This window comes from Ursus maritimus, unplaced genomic scaffold (assembly GCF_017311325.1).
Source record: "Ursus maritimus isolate PB19 unplaced genomic scaffold, ASM1731132v1 scaffold_16, whole genome shotgun sequence".
NCBI classification, from domain to species: Eukaryota; Metazoa; Chordata; class Mammalia; order Carnivora; family Ursidae; genus Ursus; species Ursus maritimus.
Genome location: NW_024424008.1, coordinates 17,765,257 through 17,787,425, shown reverse-complemented (window position 1 = coordinate 17,787,425; position 22,169 = coordinate 17,765,257). Strand labels below are relative to the sequence as shown.

Genomic DNA, 22,169 nt, shown 5'->3' with positions numbered 1-22,169 from the left:
CTAGGAAGATCGGTAGGAGAAGAAAGGGGTAAAGAAAGGGGGGTAATCAGAAGGGGGAATGAAGCATGAGAGACTATGGACTCTGAGAAACAAACTGAGGGCTTCAGATGGGAGGGGGTTGGGGGAATGGGATAGACCGGTGATGGGTAGTAAGGAGGGCATGTATTGCATGGTGCACTGGGTGTTATATGCAACTAATGAATCATGGAACTTTACATCAAAAACCAGGGATGTACTGTATGGTGACTAACATAATATAATAAAAAATATTATTATAACAAAAAAAATCATATTAATTATCAAAGCTACAATCAGAGAGCTACCAATATTAGCAGAATTTCATGGCTGAGAAAGGGCAGGCTTAGGGGACAATAAGTGGCTTGCCAGGCATCATGGAGCTAGATGTAATAGCCTTGGGATTCAAAATGAGGAATGTCTATGCAAAAATCTGTGATCTTAATCACATGATTCATTGTCCCCTAGTCTCCTAATTTCCAGCCTTTTGACTTATTTTTATAGCCCTGTTCATCCTTTGGACCTAATATTTTCAGCCATTCTGACCTTTGACTCTCTAAATAACTATGGTGAGGACCTTCCTACAGTCATGCTGCTTCTGCCTTCCCTGGTTAAATATCCCCCTGTCATGTTAAAAAATTCCATTCTGTCTCTGGGACCTCCTGCTTGGCACCACAAGACCTCGAAATACTTTTCTCTCTACTTTGCAGAAAACTGTGTCCTTGAGCAGGTCACCATCTCTGGTCCCCGGCTTCCTTATTTGTAAAGCCAGGGGTTCAGACTGACCTTGGCATTCTCTTTCAGATTTAAAAATTCAGCAAAAATGATGACGACTCATGTTTCTTTATCCTCTTTCATTTGGGATTTTTAAGTTATTAACACTTTAAGCAATTTAATTCTCCTAGTACTAAAACAAATTAATCCCACAAAGAGTTGGGAGATGTCCCACATCGTAGGAGGAACATTCTTTAGGTTATTATAGTACATGGCTTCTTCATCAGCTAATAGCGCACAATTCAATTCCCTTAGATTAATATTTTAATCCACCACAAAATGTTATTTATCGCCTAGCTGATGGCTGCCTGCCTTAGAATTATCATACAATACTTCAGTCTAATAAGTATTTAATTAAATGTGTCCTATGTACCCAGGTCTGTATTAGGTGCTAGACTCTGGGCTGGATGCTAGAGGTGGTCAATACATAGACCCTGTCTTCAAGGAGCTCAAGATTTATTAGGAGAGATAGACAAACCTACAATTGGTCTAACCAAAGCCAACTGATATAAGAGCTCAACTGAACAATAATAGCAACAACAAAATCAGCTGTGGGAATATGGGTTAGTAAAACTATGATGTTATAACTGCTCCTTTTTTTAGGGAATTAATTATCCTGCTTTAGAAAAAAACCAGGGAATATTTTTAAAACTGGTTACAATCCAACAATATGAAAAGATACCAAGAAACAACCAGGTCCTCCCCTGCCATCCCATCTGATTCCTAGAGCCGACTTTAAGACATTTCTCTGGCTTTTGAACTCACCTCCTTCCATAACCCTGTGATTTCTGCCTTTCTGAGCAAGCTTCAGCCTTGCAATTGCCAGCAGGCAAGCAATCTGCTCTTCATTCCTAAAGCTCCAGGGACCTGCCTTCTGCCTGGGCTATTTCTAGGCCGCCAAGTTGGCAAGGCATTTGCTTTATGGGCACGTGGATTAGGGCAGCCTTCTTTGCAGGATGGCCCACGGGATGCTTGGGGAGTAGAGTAAAGGGGAAGCCTCAGCAGCAAATATAGCCAACAAGTCTCTCCAAAAGATGTAATTAATCTGTAGTTGCGTTGTGAGGCAGGCTTGCCATCCTTGGAACATTCTGCTTCACATTTGTACCTACTTGGGATTCCCATGCGCTCAAGAGACAGGCTATAGGAGAACCAATGAGGTGTTATCAATACTAAGGAACACAAGGAAAATAGTGAATAAATAACAAAAGCACTGTATGAGTTTTTAAAAGTCCCTTATACTCTTTTCCTTTTACAACAGCTAGTCATTGCATAATGTGTTATAGTTTTTAAAGTGTAAACTGATATTCCTATGAGGAAGGTAGTATTATTACTGTCATTTTATAAGAGGAAAATAAGTCTGGGAGAGGTTCAGCAACCTTCTCAGGGTCACACAAGTATCACGAGGCAGAGCCAGGACATGCTCACAGGCCTCTGACAGCAGATGTCATGGTTCATCCACTAGAGCACTTCTCTTCCACACCTACAATCTAGGAACCAGACCATGAGCTCCTGGAGGCTGGGTGCCAGACCTGCCTTCTCCACCTCCACCTTCCTTAGCCCCTGAGTCCAGTGCCTGCCCTTTCAGGATGATGGAGAAGAGAACCACCCACATCAGAGGGGGGCTTAAGAATCAGTTACAACTTAAGCTTCTGGACACTGTCAATGGGAAACTTCCCCACTCCATTTTCAGTCCCGTCTTTGCTCTCCTACACCCCACTGCTCCCTGCCCCCTTCCGGTTTCAATTTGCTAAGTACCTTTTTTTTTTTTTTAAACCAACTTGTTCTTAGAATCATCTCTGGCAGCACTAACCATGCTGCTCTGCTGGTGCTCAAAATAACCACTTCTTCTGGCAGCTCCTGCTCCTCTGTTGAGAGAAGAGTATATTCTTTCTCTATATATACATTTCTTCTGCTAACTCTAAATTCTTTATGAAGAAGCATATAGTATGGGTTAAGAACACGATTAATATCCTAACAGATGACTTCACCTCTCTGTGCTTCAGTCTATTTGTCCTTCAGCTAAGGATGAAAATGACACTTCACTGGTAGGATTGTCTGAAGCATTAAACAAGTCAAACCACATAATGCACTTAGCGTTCTGTGCACAGTAAGTCTAGTTAATTGTGTTCTTAGCATCTTACTGTGTTTTAACTTTTGTCTCTCTCCTAAAGTTTTTTTTTTTAAATTATGTTATGTTAGTCACCATACAGTATATCATTAGTTTTCAATGTAGTGTTCCATGATTCATTGTTTGTGTATAACACCCAGTGCTCCACACAATATGTGCCCTCCTTAATACCCACCACTGGACTAACCCATTCCCCCCATCCTTCTCCCCTTTAAAACCCTCAGTTTGTTTCCCTGAGTCCATAGTCTCTCATAGTTCATCTCCCCCTCTGATCCACCTCCTTCACTCTTCCCTTCCTTCTCCTAATGTCCTCCGTGCTATTCCTTATGTTCCACAAATAAGTGAAACTATATGATAATTGTCTTTCTCTGCTTGACTTATTTCACTTAGCATTATCTCCTCCAGTTCCATCCATGTTGATACAAATCTTGGGTAATCATCCTTTCTGAAGGCTGAGTAATATTCCATCGTATATATGAACCACATCTTCTTTATCCATTCATCTGTTGAGGGGCATCTCAGCTCCTTCCATAGTTTGGTTATTGTGGACATTGCTGCTATGAACATTGGAGTGCATGTGGTCCTTCTTTTCACTACATTTGTATCCTTGGGGCTAAATACCCAATAGTACAATTGCTGGGTCATAGGGTAGCTCTATTTTTAACTTTTTGAGGAACCTCCACACTGTTTTCCAAAGTGGCTGTACCAATTTGCATTCCCACCAATAGTGTAAGAGGGTTCCCCTTTCTCCACATCCTCTCCAACATTTGTTGTTTCTTGCCTTGTCAATTTTTGCCATTCTAACTGGTGTAAGGTGGTATCTCAGTGTGGTTTTGATTTGAATTTCCCTGATGGCTAATGATTTTGAACATTTTTTCATGTGTCTGTTAGCCATTTGTATGTCCTCTTTGGAAAATTGTCTGTTCGTGTATTCTGCCCATTATTTGACTTGATTATTTGTTTTTTTGGGTGTTGAGTTTGAGAAGTTCTTAATAGACCTTGGATACCAGCCCCTTTATCTGTAGTGTCATTTAGAGTTTATCTTTGTGTATGGTGTAAGAGAATGGTCGAGTTTCATTCTTCTGTATATGGCTGTCCAATTTTCCCAGCACCATTTATTGAAGAGACTGTCTTTTTTCCATTGGATGTTTTTTCCTGCTTTGTCAAAGATCAGTTGACCATAGAGTCATTTCTGAGCTCTCTATTCTGTTCCATTGATCTATGTGTCTGTTTTTGTGCCAGTACCATGCTGTCTGGGTGATCACAGCTTTGTAATATAGCTTAAAATCAGGCAACGTGATGCCCCCAGCTTTGTTTTTCTTTTTCAACATATCCTTGGTGATTTAGGGTCTTTTCTGGTTCCATACAATTTTAGGATTGTTTGTTCCAGCACTTTGAAAAATGTCTTTGGTATTTTGATCGGGATGGTGTTGAAAGTATAGATTGCTCTGGGCAGCAGAGACATTTTAACAATGTTTATTTTTCTGATCCTTGAGAATGGAATGTTTTTCCATCTTTTTGTGTCTTCCTCAATTTCTTTCATAAGTGTTCTTTAGTTTCTAGAGTATAGATCCTTTACCTCTTTGGTTAGGTTTATTCCAAGGCATCTTATGGTTTTTTGTGTGATTGTAAATGGAATCAATTCCCTAATTTCTCTTTCTACAGTTACATTGTTAGTGTATAGGAAAACAACTGATTTCTGTGCATTGACTTTGTATACTGCTACATTACTGAATTGCTGTATGAGTTCTAGTAATTTGGGGGTGGAGTCTTTTGGTTTTCTACACAAAGTATCATGTCATCTCTGAAGAGAGAGAGTTTGACTTCTTTGCCAATTTGAATACCTTTTATTTCTTTTTGTTGTCTGATTGCTGTTGCTAAGGACTTCTACTACTATGCTGAAAAATAGTGGTGAGAGTGGGCATCCTTGTCGTGTTCCTGATCTTAAGGGAAAGGCTCTCAGCTTTTACCCATTGAGAATGATATTCAATGTGGGCTTTTCATAGATGGTTTTTATGAAATTGATGAATGTACCCTCTGTCCCTACACTCTGAAGAGTTTAAATCAGGAAAGGATGCTGTATTTTGTCAAATGCTTTTTCTGTATCAATTGAGAGGACCATATGGTTCTTGTCTCTTCTCTTATTAATTTGTTCTATCACACTGATTTGTGACTGTTGAACCACCATTTCATCCCAGGGATAAATTCCACTGCTGGTGATGGATAATCCTTTTAATGTACTGTTGGATCCTATTAGCTAGGATCTTGTTGAGAATTGTGGTGTCCGTATTCATCAGGGATATTGGTCTATAATTCTCCTTTTTGATGGGGTCTTTTCCTGGTTTGGGGATCAAGGTAATACTGGCCTCGTAGAATGAGTGTGGTAGTTTTCCTTCTGTTTCAATTTTTTGAAACAGCTTCAGGAGAATAGGTATTATCTCTTCTTTCAATGTTTGGTAGAATTCCCCAGGGAATCCATCAGGCCCTGGAATTTTGTTTTTTGGGAGGTTTTTGATCACTGCTTCAATCTTGTTACTGGTTATTGGTCTATTCAGATTGTCAGTTTCTTCCTGTTTCAGTCTTGGTAGTTTATCGGTTTCCAGGAAAGCATCCGTTTCTTCCAGGTTGCTTAATTTATTGAAATATAGTTGTTGATAATAATTTCTAATAATTGTTTCTATTTCCTTGACATTAGTCAAGACATGACCCATCCATATGCTGTCCACAAGAGACACATTTTGAACCTAAAGATACATCCAGACTGAAAGTGAAGGGATGGAGAACCATTTTTCATGCCAACGGACCTCAAAAGAAAGCTAGGGTAACAATTCTCATCTAAGACAAATTAGATTTTAAGCCAAAGACTGTAGTTAGAGATACGGAAGGACACTATATCATTCTTAAAGGGTCTACCCAATAAGAGGATCTAACAATTGTAATTATCTACGCTTCCAACATGGGAACAGACAACGACATAACCCAACTGTTAACCAAAATAAAGAGACATATTGATAATATATATTAATAGTAGGGGACCTCAACACTCCACTCTCAGCAATAGACAGTTAATCTAAGCAGAAAATCAACAAAGAAACAAGAGCTTTGAATGACACACTGGACCAGATGGACCTCATAGACACATATAGATCTTTCTACCCTAAAACAACAGAATACTCATTCTTCTCAAACTTTCTCCAGAATAGACCAAATACTGGGTCACAAATCAGGTCTCAACCAATACCAAAAGGCTGAGATTATTCCATGCATATTCTCAGACCACAATGCTTTGAAACTGGAACTCAATCACAAGAAAAAAATTGGAAGAAATTCAAACACTTGGAAGCTAAAGACCATCCTGTTAATGAATGTTTGGGTCAACTAGGAAATCAAAGAACTTAAGCAATTCATGGAAACCAATGAGAGTGAAAATACATAGGTCCAAAACCTATGGGATACTGCAAAGGCAGTCCTAAGGGGGAAATACATAGCCATCCAAGACTCACTCAAAAAAATAGAAAAATCTCAAATACACAAATTAACTTTACACCTTAAAGAACTGGAGAAGGACCAACAAATAAAGCCTAAGCCATGCATGAGAAGAGAAATAATTAAGATTAGAGCAGAGATCAATGAATCAGAAACCAGAAATACAGTAGAGCAGGTCAACGAAATGAGAAGCTGGTTCTTTGAAAGAACTAGTAAGATCAATAAACCACTGGCCAGACTTATCCAAAAGAAAAGAGAAAGGACCCAAGTTAATAAAAATATGAATGAAAGGAGAGAGATCATGACTAACACTAAAGTTTTTTTTTAACCTCATGCTTCTGTGCCTTTCCTGTTTTGTTCCCTATGCACTGAATGTTTTTACTACCAAAATTCACAAGTCAAAATCCCACTCATTCTTCATAAAGCCACAGTCATAAGAGTATTCCAAATAAGAGACTCTAAATAAAGTGTTCACTGATTAGCTGCCCTTTGAGGCAGGTGCTACAGATCTAGGGGTTGAAGAGGACAGCTTTTGTGGTCCTTACATTTTGGTGCTCATTTCTGCTCTTTCACATACCCCAGCTTATTAAACCGCCCTTACTAAAGAATCTTGTTTTGTGTTACTTAGTTATTTACACATCTGGACTGGACATATTTACACATCTGGACATTTACACATTAGGTATTTAGTGACTGCTGCAGCCCCATGGCCTAATATAGCACACAAAACAAAGAAGGTACTTATTAACAGATGAATGCATGCTTGCATGCAGAAGTAACAGATGAATGCATGCTTGCATGCAGAGGTGTGTTTGTTTTTGTCCATGCCTTCTTGAGTGATTAGGTGTCAAGGAAAGGGAAATATTTCCTAAGCTCCTTTTCTGTGGCACTGACATTTATCCACAGTACACCATCTGGGAGGAAACTATAAACATAAAAACTCCGACTTCCATTGCTTAAACATCAGCTTTGCTTGATGGGTGTTATAGCATTAGATTGGTTTAACGTTTCAAAACCCTGTATTTTTATCAGGCCCCAAATCTGGTCTTCTTAGAGAAAAAGAAGAAATAACACCCCAACTTATTCTACCTTTTAGGGTAATTGCTCCTCAACCTTCTCTTCTTGCCAGAACTTTGGGGTTTAATTGCTTTTTGTTTGTTTGTTTTGTTTTCTTTTGTTTTTTACAAACCTGAGAACAGGTCAGAGTCCCTTGTCAGATCTTATTCTGAATGGCAGAGAAAAAAAATAACTATGAATTGGACTTATTTGTCAGTTACCTATTAATCATAACTATGCATGATTAAACTGTCAGTAAGAAACCCTTAAAAGCCTTGTAATTGTACTAATGCATTCTATTGTCATTTCTTTAAAAAAATATATCCAGAATATTGTAAAGTCCAGAAAGGACCTTGGAGTTTTTGCAGCAATCCATTCTCTTTACAAATAAGAATACCAAGGAACAAGAAGGTAAACACACTGATGCCACAAATAAAAGATTGGATTAAAAAAGTCCATATAAAAACAATTAACTTCTGAAATGAGAAGCATACCATTAAAACTTAAAAGGTAATTTTAAAATGCAGAAAATATTTGTAATGTTTATTTCAGGACCAACTTTTAAAAATATTATGAAAAGCCTATACAATATAGTAATAAAAAGGCAACCCCCCCCCCACACACCCTAATATAAAATAGCAACAAATGTCAACAGATTTTAGGGAAAAAAATCTATAATGTGTACATAAAATAGAGAAATTCAAATAGATATTTTCTTACTTTTCTGAGTAGCAAAGGTTAATAAGGCTGATGGCATCTCGCAAGTGAGGGTACAGGGTGAAGGAAATACTTTCATCCTCTACTTGTGGGAATGTAGTTGTCACAATCATTTTTGAAAGGCAATTTAGAAATATCTACAAATTTTAAATGTATTTAACCTCTCACCTTTCAATTCCAAAGTTAAAAATTTGTTCTTTAGCTATGTTCACAATGTTCAAAATTATATATATGGTATATCTATATACATACATACATACATACATACATACATACTTTTTTAGCAAAAAAAAAAAAGAGAGAAACAATCAAAAGAGCTGTTAATAAGTGATTACTAAATTAAAGTGCATCCATACAATGGAATTTTTTAACACATTTATTGATTCATTTAAAAAACAATGATGAACACATTGCATGTTAATGGTATCATAATATTATGATGAAGTTAGGGCTGACATTGTGGAGCCCTTAAACTCTGTCTTAAAGTGTCAGTCAGTTTGTTCCACAATATGAAGGAGCTAATAAAAGACAAAATTTGGAAAGTAAATTTTATTTGACCTGATTTAGAATACCTAAGTTTGAAAAACAGTTATAAAATTTGTTAAAAATCCTAGCAAAGTGTTTTAAATTTTGATGGCTTTACTTCCTTAGCTTATTGCTTATTGCCTTTGCCTACAATGTAAAGGATTATTCTTTACTTTCTGGATAGCAGAGATTCTGTGTTTAACCAGAATAATTTCCTTTACTATATGTTGACTTTATTATATTCCTGACTATTTAAGAAAGAAAAAAAGAACAAAGATTTCTCTTTCCTCACTTATAAAAGAACTAAGATTCTTTATAATCATGTTACCTTCTTTTTCTTATTTTGAAATCTTTTATTGACACTTTGATTAAACGTATAACCAAGTATTTTTTCTCAGGTGCCTATAATCCCATCTTAATCAAGTGTTCAATTCTCCTCTGATAACTTCTTTAATTTCTGTCTTGCTCACATCAGATCCTGAATATAAAAAGTTAAATAAATCTTTTAGAATATCTTTTACACCTAAAACTCTGTTTGTGATTTCTTAGAGGGTTCCCAGCAAAACCACAAAGATCTATTCTTCCATCTTATGAAAAGAGAGATAGAAATAAGTAGGTTTATTTGGTAGTTACTATTGATGAGTTACATGGGAAGAGTTCTCAAACAGGAAGAGATACTCAGCCTTCCTTAGGTTAAATTTGTATAAGTAAATGACATTAATATTCATATAAGTAAATGACTATTAAGCCCTTTTGAAATTGTATGCTTTATGGGAAGTTCCTAGAGATTCATCAATGCCCTCACTGTCCATGTCCATGATATGTTTCTATTTATGAGTCCTAATGGTGCTTTGCCTGATATTAAGCAGCAAGAGTACAGTGTCATGTCATAATTTCAGTTATTTAAAATGTCAACTACTCATAGCCTTCTCCCTTTTTTCAGAGAAGTTTTAGGTTCACAACAAAATTAAGAGGAAGGTACAGAGATTTCCCATTTACCTTCTTCCCCAACACATGCATCACCTCCTCCATGAGCAACATCCCTCACCAGAATGATACATTTGGTACAACTGATGACCCTACATTGGAGCAAAAATTACCTCTCAGAGTCCGTAGTTTACATATGGGTTTACCCTTGGTGGTATACATTCTTCAGGTTTAGAAAAATGTGTAACGGCCTATATTCATCATTATAATATCATAGAGAGTATTTTCACTGCCTTAAAAGTCCTCTGTGCTGTGCCTATTCATCTGCCCCTGTTCTCACCTCTGGCAAGCACTGATCATTTTATAGTCTCCATAGTTTTGCCTTTTCCAGAATGTCATACAGGTGGAATTTCACAATATGTAACCTCTTCAGATTGGTTTATTTTACTTAGTAATATATATTTAAATTTCCTCCATGTCTTTTTTTGGCTTGATAGCTCATTTCTTTTTATCTCGGAATAATCCATTGTCCAGATGTAGCACAGTTTATTTATCCATTCACCTACTGAAGGACATTTTGGTTACCTTCATGTTTTGGCAATTATGAATATGGTTGTTACAAGCTTCCATGTGCAGATATTTGTGTGGGCATATGTTTTCAGCTCCTCTGTGTAAATACCAAAAAACAAAATTGCTGGATCATATGGTAAGAGTAGGTTTAGTCTTGTAATAAGCTGCCAAACTATCTTCCAAACTGGTCATTTCATTTTGCATTTCCACCAGCAATGACTGAGAGCTCCTGTCCCGTTCTTTCTTCACCAGTATTTGGTGGTGTCAGTGTTTCAGATTTTGGCCATCCTAAAAAGTGTCTATCTTGTTGTTTTAATTTGCATTTCCCTGATGACAAATGATGTGGAGAATCTTTTCATATGCTTACTTGTCTTTGTGTATCTTCTCTGGTGAGGTGTCTATTAAGAACTTTGACTCACTTTTTAGTTGGATTCAAATTGTTATTGTTGAATGTTAGGAAGTTTTTTTTCATATTGTGGATTAAGTCCTTTATCAGCTATGTTTTGCAATTATTTTCTCCCAGTCTGTGCCTTATTTTCTCATTCTCTTGATATACAATGAAATTCTATAAAGCTTCAAAAGGAAAGGAATTGATCTACATGCACAGATGTGAAAATATATCTGAGATTATTAAGTGGGGGAAAAAAGTACAGAATTATGCACAAATACAATTCTTTAGTGTATATTGGAATGGTGGAGTGAGGCTTCTCTTGTTAATTTGTTCCTTTCTTTACTTCTCTGAATTTTCTAAATTGCGGAATGGATTTTAGGTAATTTCACCTAATCTGCTCCTTTATGTTGCTTTTTTTTTAATTTACAAGAAAACAAAAATAAAAACTAAAATATTTCAATATAGTCTTTAAAGGAAATCTTTCAAAGAAGCCAAAAACATGTCAGGGCCCTCAAATCTGATGTTAATCTTGCTACTACTTGTGGGAATCTGTTCTCCAGCCTGGCTAAATAAAATTTCTTCAACATGATTTCCTCTATCTTATGATTTACCAATTTTGTTCCCTAAGTATGACATACACTTCCTTACCTTCCTTGTCATATCTGTAGTTTTTCCTCATCTTTAAGAATAAATCAAAGGAGAACCTTTTCAAGAAAGCCTTCAATTTTCAGGGCAGGGCTAAGCTTTTCCTCTCTGGATTCATATACCTCTCATACTTCTTTTATAGGCTTTGCTGCATTGCTATGATTATTAATTATTTTTCTGTATTGGAAGACTGTAAGCACCTGGAGGTCAGGGCTTTTTATTCCTCTCAACAAATAAAACAGATATGATATCTGGCATGGTAAATGGAATACAGTAAAAACTTAAGATGTTTGATGAATGAATGAATGTTTTTGAATGAATTGATGTTTAATGAAAATGGTTTATCCTCAATCTAAGAGGAATCAGAAGGGCACTTACATTTCAAATCTCCAGGGAGTTGCCCATAGTGGTTAAGAACCTGGTTCTGCAGTAAGAGTACATTGTTTAACTCTCAACTCTGTCCTTTACTAACTACATAATCTCTATCTCTCTTTTTTAAATCTATAAAGTAGGATAATACTAGAACCTACATTATAGACTTGGTGTGAACCGAATGAAATAGAAATCGAGAAGAGTTTAGAACAGTGCCTCAAATATAGTAAAAACTAAATGTATATTATCTTTTAAAACTGTTATATTAAATCCATTCTCTGATATTTTTAAGTGGTAGAGAGAATTGGAATTAGTTTACATCTTTCTTTTCCCAATGTTGGCACATTCTAATGGCAGACTATTTGGCACTGGAATGTCATGAATTTCTCTTCCCATGAGCTTTGAGGCTTATTTCCTTGTTTTGGATGTCAGGCTTGCATTTTCTTCTTCAGTTTATACTTCTCATTTGTGACTGGTCTCAAGGAGACAAAAGCTGTGCTCCTGATCCTTGAATATTCATTCTTGTCTTGTAAGGCTGCTGTTCTTCAGAGATTGGCTCTTATGTCATCGGTTTTTATGTAGCTTTCTAAGAATGTCTTCCATGATTATGCATGAATCATAATGTACTATTGTTGTTTACTCATTTGTATTTCCCACTAAACTATGCCTTTCAGACCTCTCTCATTATTGATCTTGTCTCATTATTGTTTCCTCAGTGCCTAGAACCAGGTCTGATGTCTAGAAATATGCCAAAATCTTGAGACATGTTCATAACATTAAATGATTATTACATTTTGCTTTTTAAGACTTGCAAAAGAAAATTCCTCCAGTTAAAATGGCTTTTCTGTAGTTCCTTTTGTAGCTGTGACAAATGTAGCATGCTAAGGTTTTTTTTGATCATTCGTTTACTTGATAGAAATTGGTTATATATTTACTTGTTATATGCTAGACACAATACTGTGAGAAAAACAAATATAATACAAAGCATGGGCCCTACCATTAAGTCATTCACAGATTAGTGAGAGAGACAAAGCACAAATGAGTAATGACATAATCAAGAACAATATAAATGTGTCCTAAATGAAGAGTAAAGAGAGAATGTGGTATCAGTTAGTAGATGGAGGAGTGAGTGGTATCCTGGCCATTATTTTAATAACCAGAGGTCAGAATAAAATTCTTGATTTGTAGCATTTGCCAATTTCATAGTATAAATACTCCCACCATGACTAATTTCAAGCTGTAGCTTGAGGTTACTAAAGCAAAGTTGGGGAAAGATGCCCATATTAGATCTTGCTAGCCATTGTGGGCTGGCTCCAGCACACTTTGGATGGGAGATGTGCTTACAGACTGGCATGGTCTGGGTAGACTTCATGGAAGAGGTGAAAATTGAAACTTGAGTTAAAGATTGTATAAAAATTAGATAACTAAAGGAAAATATGTTTCAGGTATGGAGAATGGTATAAGCAATGCATAGAGACAGGAAGGAATGTGGAATATTTAGGCAAATATACTCAGCACGCAGTGGGTACTCAATAAATATATTTGTGACTAGTCGAATGGCGGTGAATCGACCATCTGATTGAGAAGAGACTTGAGAGGAAAGCTCAGGTGCCACAGTATTCTGTGGCAATCCATGGGTCTCTATCCTTCATAATGGTGCTTTTTCCTCCCTCTCCATCTCCAGAATCTTCATCAGCTTGGCTCTGTGGGCTGAGTGAGAAACTACTTGGCCATTTGCTTATTACTTTTCAGTTATTTTTTTTTTAAGATTTTATTTATTTATTTGACAGAGATAGAGACAGCCAGTGAGAGAGGGAACACAAGCAGGGGGAGTAGGAGAGGAAGAAGCAGGCTCATAGCGGAGGAGCCTGATGTGGGGCTCGATCCCATAACGCCAGGATCATGCCCTGAGCCGAAGGCAGATGCTTAACCACTGTGCCACCCAGGCGCCCCTTCAGTTATTTTAATAAGCATACAGATATCTAATAGTAAGATACGATTAGCAGAGAACTCTAAGAGGGCAGAAAATTTTAATTTTCAAGAGTGGCAGAGTGGCCTAAAAGCCATACATCTGCATAATGGCTTGATCTCTATTAAACAAACATGCCCCCAGCCACTGAATTCAACTATAGTATTTTCTATAAAGACAGATATAGGCAAGGTAGCTAAAGATCAACTTTTTGTTTTCTCTTTTCTGGTCTATAAATATGGAATTCTGTGGTTTGGCTGGGGACAGCAAACTTTTTCTATAAAGGGCCACAAAGTAAATAGTTTCCACTTTGTGGGCCCCATGGCCTCAGTTACAACTACTCAGTTCAGCCCTTATAGCATGAAAGCAGCCACAGACAAGATATAAATGAATGATTGTGACTCCAATGAATCCTTATTTACAAATAAGGCAGGAGACAGATGGGGCCTATAAGCCATAGCGTGCTGATTTCTTCCTTAGAGCACAAAGTTGTCTAAGAAATCTAGAATTCTTTAAAGTTCATGGGACACTAAAGATCAAAAAATGCCAACAATTTGCAGGGACAATAAGATGTAAAAATGACTTCATAAAAAGAGTTCAATCTATTCTTTCTGGTAAGATGTTTTTCCAAGCCTCATGCTCCCTCCTTCATATACAGGTATAGGTACTTATGATGTCAAATTAATATAATTTTGGTGCTTATATGCATTCTTAAAAACTGATTTCTGAAGGAAACTTGACTTGGGCTGTTACTTAATTCCTACAGTATTAGAGTTGTTCTGCAGACAATAACAATCTGCCTAATAATCTTCCAGGCTCACTGTCACTTTTTATCTGATATCATGTCCATGTTCTGGGGAAATGAGTGAGTTAGAAATGGTGATAATATGAGTAAAACATCTAATTTTCAGTGTCAGTTTCTTTATCTTTAAAACAGGAAAAATAGAACTTCTTGTATTTACCACGAAGAAGGAAAGTATTATCTTTTTTTTTTAAAGATTTTATTTATTCGACAGAGATAGAGACAGCCAGCGAGAGAGGGAACACAAGCAGGGGGAGTGGGAGAGGAAGAAGCAGGCTCATAGTGGAGGAGCCTGATGTGGGGCTCGATCCCATAATGCCGGGATCACGCCCTGAACCGAAGGCAGACGCTTAACCGCTGTGCCACCCAGGCGCCCCAGGAAAGTATTATCTTAATGGCAGGTATAAATCTGTGCCCTTTTTACACTGGAGAAAACTACCTAAGAGGGGACAAAAAAGAAAAAAAAGATCCCTACATTTGTCTGTCACGATTCAATGCTTTACTTCCTCCTCTCTTCTTGAAGAACTCCAGAAACAGACAGCTGACCCTCCTCCAGGTACTTTCTCTTCTGCTATCATCATGTATGATTAAGTCTAACTTCTTTACGGATAAGGCATTGCACATGTAACAAAGAGGAAGACGGTTAATAAGGGTAAAAAAGGCTCCAGGAGAATTAAATTACATCAAACAAGATGGTTGGGCCATGGTGCATCATGTCTGGAGAGCTAATCGTATAATGCTCAGGCCGATGGTTGAGATCAAAGACTATATCTGCTTCTATGTGGGGGTCTGAGATTGGAAAAGAAGAAATAATAATAACATTGGCAGAGAGAAAAAATATGTTTCAAAGAGGGATGTAGCAGATTTGTGTCCTGCCCAGATGGCCTTAGATCCCTTGTGCCAGGTCTGTGTGTGCACCTCTCTGATTCTACAGGCTTGACTCCTGGCCACAGGGCCCTGCCACCTTCGGAGGGCTGCCCTTGGGCACTGGCGCTCCACAACAGGTCTGGAATGGACTAGTGCCTGGGAGCTTTAAGGCTCCTACCTCAGGGCAACCTGTAGCCAATGACAATGACTATTTGATAGGGTAATACAAAAATTCAGTTCCTTTATCTTAAGGCAAAACAAACTGAGGTGTAATTCACACTCTACCAAAATCTGGCTGAGTCCGGGACTTCAACTGAAACTGTACTCTTATTTGGCTTTTTTCCCCTTCTTATTGTGCTTTACCCATTCTCTTACTGGTTTCTCTTTAACAAAACACTTACATAAAACATTTGCATCCAAATCTTTTGTTTCGGGTCTGTTTCTGGGAGACCCTGATCTGCAACAATAGACTACCATAATTTCTTAGCTTTTATGTGATAAAGCCCCACTACAATTAACACCAATAAGCACATAATTTATGAAAAAGTATCAACCAACCTGTCAACGAATGCATGGTGAAGAAGAAAGATGGGATCGTTGGCAGATCCCTGTACCTGAGACATCGTTCCATTCATGTAGATGTGCAGGGCATTGTGCATACTGCTTTGAGAGGCATCTGCTATCCCAGTAAGTGGACTAGCAAATCCTGTTGTTAAAAAGAAAATTGGAAAGAAAAAATCAGTTTGCACTAATAATTGAAAATCTCAATGATTATCTCATTTGGTTTGCAACTACATTTGAGCACTTAACTCAAAGTAATAAAAATCTATAATAAAATTCATTCTCTATTGGGATTCCTTAGATTTTGGATGCCCACTGAGTATTTAATAAATCTTGGTGGAATTGAAGGCTGTTAATCTGGGTACAGTGGACTGATTAATCAGGTGGAATAGGTGGAGCCAATCATATTCCCTCCTGTTGCTTCTGCCTATTATTTTTCTTTAGATACTACAAAGTAATAAGACCTTTTTATACTAATCAGCATGGTCACTCTCCCTTCAGTCTTTAATGGCACTTAGAGCAGATCTTTCCAGCCTGTTATGTATCTCCTTGCTTCCCAGTTCTGGTGGTTACTTTTAATTTTGGTTTCTGGTTCCAGAGAAAACAGAAAATTTGTGACCCTCTGTACCACAGCCTAGCGGACATCAGGTCAAAAGGTGTTTGATTTTGCAAACTGTTCATTTCAAAATTAATCAGAACTCCATTAAAAGGTTCCTTTCATTGCATCAGGAATACTAATAGTGGGTGAATAATGATAATATGAGCTATTACTTTCTGAATATTAATTGTGCTAAATGCTTTTGGTGACATACGTTCTCCAACCTTTTCAGTAACTCTGTCAATTAGAAATTATTATCTCCACTGGAAAGAAGAGAAAAAGAGAAAACCGAGGCTCAGAGAAGTTGAATTTCCCTAGGCGGCACAGGGAGTGGTAGAGTTGGGATTTTAACCAGGATCAACTAAACTTCAAGACCTGAGCTTTAGTTATTTTGTGTTCTCTTTCACACAGTCCCTGGGAAGAACAAGAGGAAGAAGAAGAGGAAGATAGTATTTCAGAGTCCATTCAGGCAAAACATAAAATAAATAGAACTCAGATTCAGAACCAGACAAAGAAGTCTATTTATCAAAGTTGAATTGTAAGTAGCAACCTAGTTGGGGGAATATGGCCAAGGGCATATTATTAAATTTCAGAATTTAGAAATATCAAACAAACTGGAAGATGATAATTATAATAATAAAAGTAGGGTACACACAGTGAAGGCAATATAATTTGGGCAGTGGAAGTCTAGCTAACTTTATGCAACTAGGATTATTTTGTTGTCACCCTGTTGATTTCTAAAAGTGCAGCTCTTAACTTCTACATTCGATACTTTGTGCACTTCCACCATTGTGGCTCACAGTATTTCCATCCTTCAGTTTGTGACTTTTTTCCCCCTCCTTTTGAGCTTTTTATGCTCATTCTCAGAGACCATGCTAAGACTTGGTCCTACTGGGAGCTTAGCCTAAGAACATGCACTTCTCTCCCCTCTTGTCAATGAAACTTTTATGATTATATACATAAGGCCGTTACTGTATGCAGGGATTTTTCTAAGAGCTTGACATGATTAATTTCATATACCCTTCGGAGTTATCCTACAAATTAGGCAACCTTTATCATCTCCATTATATCAGTTTGAAAAAAGAGCTTAGAGAAGTCAAGTAACTTGTGTAAGACTTAGAAATAAGAGAAATTAAGGCTGGGACACAAGCTTGTTTTCTTCTAGAGCTCAGGCTTTTGAATGCAATGTTTTACTGCCTTTCTATGTAGCAATAAATCCCGGATCATGGAAGACAAATTTCTGCCCATCAGTGTTCTTTAAGCTTTTACCCTTGAGATAGCACCAAATGAAAGTTTTAAGACCACATTTTATATATGCTGTCACATATTGTTAAGTAGATCCAGATTATTTTAATCCTAATTGTAAATACTTTCAGAGGATATAACTTCAGACATATTACAAATAGTATAAACATAAAACTAAAAATTTAATACCACTTTTACCTCATTCACTATCATCTATATCAAAAATACCTAATCAAACTCTATTATCATCTGAAATTTTGAGGTTTCCTTTTTGACTTCATCTCATATTTTTATTCTACTTTCCCAGAGAAACATACCTAAATATTATATAAATTATGCTTGATTAAAAAAAAAACTTTTCTGCAATGAAAATAGGTATAAAGATTAAAATCACTGTTTAAAAATTTTATGGAAACAATCTAATCTGGGTTAATTTATCACTATTTTAGCCATAAACAACTTATCAAACTCACACACATATATCAAAATGTTTTACACAATTTTAAATATAAAAGAGTAAAATTTTATCAAAAGTTTATTTCTTAATAATATTGGTGGAAGATTGTTAGTTAAAAATTAATTATCCATGGATTAATATTATTTATGGCTACAAAGAGATAAAGTTTAGCATAAATCCAATTCTAAATATCAAAAACTAAATCTGGGTCCTGAGAAAACTTTGTTCTCAAAAATAACTACATGGGAGTAAAAGATTTTTCATAGTAATCTCATTTAATTATTTGAGCTTTCTTTTAGTTACAGCCCAAAAATGACTCACTGATGAAGCATCAAAATAACGTGATTCATCAGCTGACAGCTCAATCAAGAATTCTTTAATGAAAGCAATCTTATAAATTATAAATTTATTTACAAAACACATGACCTGCAAGATATTTGCCGCCTAGTCATTAAAGTCATGCCCTTTAGCAGCACCGGCACCAATATTTTGAATGCCCCACTTGTTTTGCACCCTGCGAGTTTTTACCCCTTCTGAGAATGTGCTTTGTTGAGAATGGATTTATGATATGTGAGAGGAAGGCTTTTCTCCTGAAAAGTACGAGAAAGGTATTGGGTAAGAGAGGAAAAGGAGAACCTTCAGGAACTTTCCCATTCAAGATTCATTTTAGAAAAATATACTTGGGGATTGCCTGGGTGGCTCAGTCAGTTAAGCATCCGCTTTTGGCTCAGGTCATGATCCCAGTGTCCTGGGATCAAGTCCTGCATTGGGGCTCCCTGTTCAGTGTGGAGCCTGCTTCTCCCTCTCCTGCTCCCCCTGCTTGTGCTCTCTGTCTCTCTGTCCCTGTCAAATAAATAAATAAAATATTTTAAAAAAAGAAAAAGAAAAGTATACTTGGGAGGAGGACCTGGAAACAAATTTCCTTAACATGTTCTGTACCATGTATTCTGTAGAAAGTCTTGGTGAACCTGCAGTAGTGTGTCTATCCCAGTTTGAAGATACTGCCATAGAGAAAAGATTTTTAGAGCTCCTCAGACCTGACTTTAAATTCTGTCACTCACCAAATGTATGGCTTTTGTCAAGATAGCTATCTTTTTTGAGTCTCAGTTTCTTCATTGGTAAGAGACGGAATAATTACTGCCCATCTGGATTCTGATGAGGAATAATTTTGTTGGCAGGGGTAAAGCAACTAGTACAAAATCTGGCACAAAATGGAGACTTCCTGAGTAGTACCTACCATTTCTATCAGCTCACTGCATTTGATCAATGGGTGCTCATCATGAGAGCTATTAGCCAAGAATATGAGTCACTCCCACTGCAGAAAAGTCTCTTTTTCCATGATACCCACCATCAGGACCCATCCCAACACCAGACACCTCTACCCTTCCTAAACTCCATTGCTCTACAGACCCTGCCTGTTGCTTGCCTTCATCCGTTAGGGTGATCTTAGAAAGTAAGATTGCATTTCTAACAGTGTTCTCAGCAAGGTTTAGCATTTCCTTACTCACTTCTTCTGCTAATTTGCCAGATACTGCATCTGGGATAGCCTCCAAAGTTACTAAGAAAGGAAATCTGAATAAGAAGCGCATAGAGTTTATCAGACTATTGTGATACATGCTCAGAAATAGTTCAAAGATACAGGTTGAACAAATACCCAACATCTTTGTGATAGGTACTAGATTATTAATATAGATAATCTTATTATATTAACTATTTTAAATGAACTATGCATATCTTTTTTCTTCAAATAGACTGGAAATGCCTTAGAAGTAGGGACCAAATCTTTAGCTTTGATTTTCCACAAAGACAGAGACTCTCACATCTTTGTATTTAAAAGAACACCAAATACAAAATACATTTCAATACTTCACTTACATCATTTTATAGAGACTGGGAATAGGAAAGATACATTTCTCTCCATAAAATCTTAAGGGACCCTCAAATAGCTTTACTAGGCTGCTTGTTAAGAGACAAAATAGAGAAAATGTCATGGACTTGAATAGTGTGAAAATTTTGAATAAATGATTTTCTATTTTACTTCACACAATTCATTTTTTGGCCAGTAAATCACGTTGGAAAAATAAGAGAGGATTACACCAATATCAGTAGTTTCTCTTGCTGAGATTTTAATTCTCTTTTGGAAGAGCAAGTTGAAGAAGAAATTCTAGGCACCAAATAAAAGCAGTTTATACATCAAGCTTTTGAAATATCTCTTATGTACATGATCTCATTTGAATCCCCACGCTACCTGTGATATAAATAGTATCATTGTCCCAATTTACAGATGAGAAAACTTAAGTTTATATAGAAGTTACACGTCTATCAGTTAACACATCTAAATTCAAGCTAGTCATGGAGGGAATCAGGGAATCAAAGATAGTGCTGATTGGTTTCAAGCCTGTGATTTTAGGTAAACTGCAGTTGGGTAGCGTCTGTGCTGACTTGGAAGCCTCTTTTTCCTGTGGACTACCAAATTAATTTATGAGCTTGCTGTTTACTTATATTAACAGCGAGATGCCCAATGTGTGACTGCTTCCTTTTTGTCCGGGGAGTCCCCAGGATGGGAAGTCCAGTAAGCCAGCAGGGACCTTGTTAGCAGTCACAGACGCCAAAATGGCTCCCAGTTCTTTGTGAAGGGCAGCGACTGTTGAACCAAAGTACTCTGGGTTAGGCCTTCAAGTCTGCGTGCTGCGTTCCTATGGGAAATTAATAACCACAGTTTCCAGCTGATCCTAACAATACAAAACTTCAGCTCATCAACCCATGTCTTTTTTCTTTCATTTCCTCCCCAATAGTATTCTGGAGTTTTTCTGTTTGTTTGTTTTTTAACATTGAAGCCTCTCTCCAACCCCTGGAGATTGAGATTTAATTGGTATAGAGTGGAGCATAGGCACTTGGAGCGTTAAAAACACCCAAGTGATTCTAATGTGCAACCAGGGTTGAAATTCACTGATTCGGGCTAAATTGCTTTCCATCCTCCAAACTTGAGTTCACGGTTTAAAAACTTTACCTCTGAATGTATTATTCCCTTCACTTGAAATTTGCTCCTTCTCTATTCTGGAAGTAAAATTGCACACTACACACTTCTACCTTAAAATATTTTCATGTTGGGGCACCCTGTTGACCCAGTCACTTAAGCCTTGGACACTTGACTCTGGCTCAGGTCATGATCTTAGGGTTGTGAGATCGAGCCCTGCTCAGAGTGGAGCCTGCTTGAAATTCTCTCTCTCCTTCTCCCTCTGCTCCCTCTCTGTTCGTGCTCTATCTTAAAAAAAATTAATTAAAAAAATTAAAAAGAATATTTTCATGCTAATAACTGCTCCAATGTGTAACCTTGAAAATGATGTTTAAAAAAAGTTAGCAACTACTATGTGGAAGGCACCAAATGGGCATTTTTACATATATCATCTTATTTAATTCTGTATGCTCCTTTCTAGGAAGTTGGATTATAGATGTTACACTTCATCATGCCTAGTAGATTTTGAAATGTGAAAAAGTACGTAGCTAAATGTTTAGAACAGAGTACATTTATTTGATTTATTTTATTTTCAGTGCATCTCAAACCTCTTTTAATATTTCTTAGAGTTTCAGTGATATAAACAGAGAAAAGAAAGCAAAAAGATAGAAAATGTATGTTAGTGCATTTGAAGGTTGAAGCAAAGGGACTGTCAGGCCCCCTGGCTACATTCCCCCTAATTAGTCTCCTAATGTGCAACTTAATTCAGGAACTACGAAGTGCATAGACTCACAATGTTATACACAATGATTTTAAGGGGTTGTATTTGATGGCTGAGTACTTTGAAAAGGCTTATAATTTAAACTACTTGCTGTAGAAATACAATATTGGATATCAAAAAAAAAAAAAAAGATCTTGGCTATAAACAGGTCCCTAGGTATAATGGAAGCATTAACTTTGAATCTAGTTTCAAACTTTCTCAAATAAAGCACTAGCTCTACAGCCATAAATGTAATTAATTAGCATTTATGTTAATTAGAAAATACTTTTAATTCGACTCAGGAAATTCCTTCAACAACAGGGAATGGAGCAATGAAACAAATGTAGC

General features: G+C 36.8%; 1 protein-coding gene across 1 annotated transcript in view; it reads right to left on the bottom strand.

Annotated features, from left to right (window-relative positions):
* Positions 1 to 22,169, bottom strand: part of TYR (tyrosinase) — a 107,199-nt gene that overhangs the window by 50,344 nt on the left and 34,686 nt on the right. Inside the window, exon 3 of the mRNA XM_008704436.2 lies at positions 15,803 to 15,950. Within this exon, the coding sequence (XP_008702658.1) occupies positions 15,803 to 15,950 (148 nt within the window). The remainder of the gene's footprint in view (positions 1 to 15,802; positions 15,951 to 22,169) is intronic.